Source organism: Antrostomus carolinensis, unplaced genomic scaffold (assembly GCF_000700745.2).
Source record: "Antrostomus carolinensis isolate BGI_N321 unplaced genomic scaffold, ASM70074v2 scaffold43055, whole genome shotgun sequence".
In the NCBI taxonomy this organism is placed as follows: domain Eukaryota; kingdom Metazoa; phylum Chordata; class Aves; order Caprimulgiformes; family Caprimulgidae; genus Antrostomus; species Antrostomus carolinensis.
The window spans coordinates 1-1,115 of NW_010319191.1; the positions used below are offsets into that span (position 1 = coordinate 1).

The window sequence follows — 1,115 nt, forward strand, 5'->3', positions numbered from 1 at the left end:
CTACATGGCCCCCAGCCCGTCCCCAAGCCCCCCTTTCCCCTGGCAGATGTGACAGACCCCAACAGCATCAAGGCTGCAGTTGAGAAGGTGCAGGAGGAGGTGGGAAGCGCCGGCCTCAACCTCCTGATCAACAACGCCGGCACCACGCGCCGCAGCACGTTGGCCACCGAGACAGCAGAGAACATGAGCCTGGTCTACACCACCAACACCATTGGGCCCCTGCAGACGAGCCAGGTGAGGCCACAGGCACCTCCTGTGACCAAATTCCAGAGGGGAGGAAGAAAATGGTGATGCCCAAGTGTCCGTCCCCTCTCCCAGGCGTTCCTGATCCGTCCCCCCTCCCAGGCGTTCCTGCCCCTGCTGAAGAAGGCTGCCGAGGCCGAAGGGCAGCAGGAGATGAGCTGCAGCAGAGCTGCCATCATCAACATCTCCAGCATCCTGGGCTCCATCGAGGCGGCGGAGGCTTGGGAGGAGAGGCAGGACGTCTGCTACCGCTGCAGCAAGGTACCACCGCTGGGAGAACAGGGAGGAACCTGGGGGTCACCTCCGGTGGGATCCCCCCCTCTTCCAGCTGTGGCAGTGCCATCCCAGGATGGTGATGGTGGTGGTTGTCCCCTCAGGCTGCTCTGAACATGCTCACCAGGTGCCTGGCCCTGGAGTATGGGGGCAGTGGGATCCTCTGCGTGTCGGTGGACCCTGGCTGTGTGTCACCTCCCTTGGGACAGGGGACGGTGAGTGACGGGAGGGGCACGGCCACTCTGCCTTGGCAAAGTGCCACTGACATCCCTTCCCATGAACACCCCTTCCCGGGGACATCTCTTCCCATGAACATCCCTTCCCCAGGGTCATCCCTTCCCATGGACAACCCTTCCCCAGGGTCATCCCTTCGCATAGACCCCCCTTCCCATGGACAACCCTCCCCATGACCACCTCACCCCGGATGCAGCCACAGGTCCCTGTGCCACACCCCATGGGACCTGCTCCACCTCAACAAAGCCCCATCTCCAGCCTCCCCCCCTAAACCAGCCACTTTCCTCCCAGTTTCCCTTTCCCATCCCGAGCGCGTGTCAGCAGAGGGCACTCCGTCCCCGCACTCCGCACTGGCGGGGGGGGGG

At 63.8% G+C, this 1,115-nt stretch overlaps 1 protein-coding gene across 1 annotated transcript; it reads left to right on the forward strand.

Moving 5' to 3' along the window:
- Nucleotides 1-46: 46 nt before the first annotated feature.
- LOC104525901 (retinol dehydrogenase 5-like) lies at nt 47-731 on the forward strand (the record flags this gene model as incomplete). The annotated part of the gene is made up of 3 exons (XM_010169178.1): nt 47-234; nt 346-504; nt 621-731. Coding segments are annotated over 3 exons (458 nt in total), but the record flags the coding sequence as incomplete, so codon positions are not given.
- Between the last annotated feature and the right edge of the window lie 384 nt (nt 732-1,115).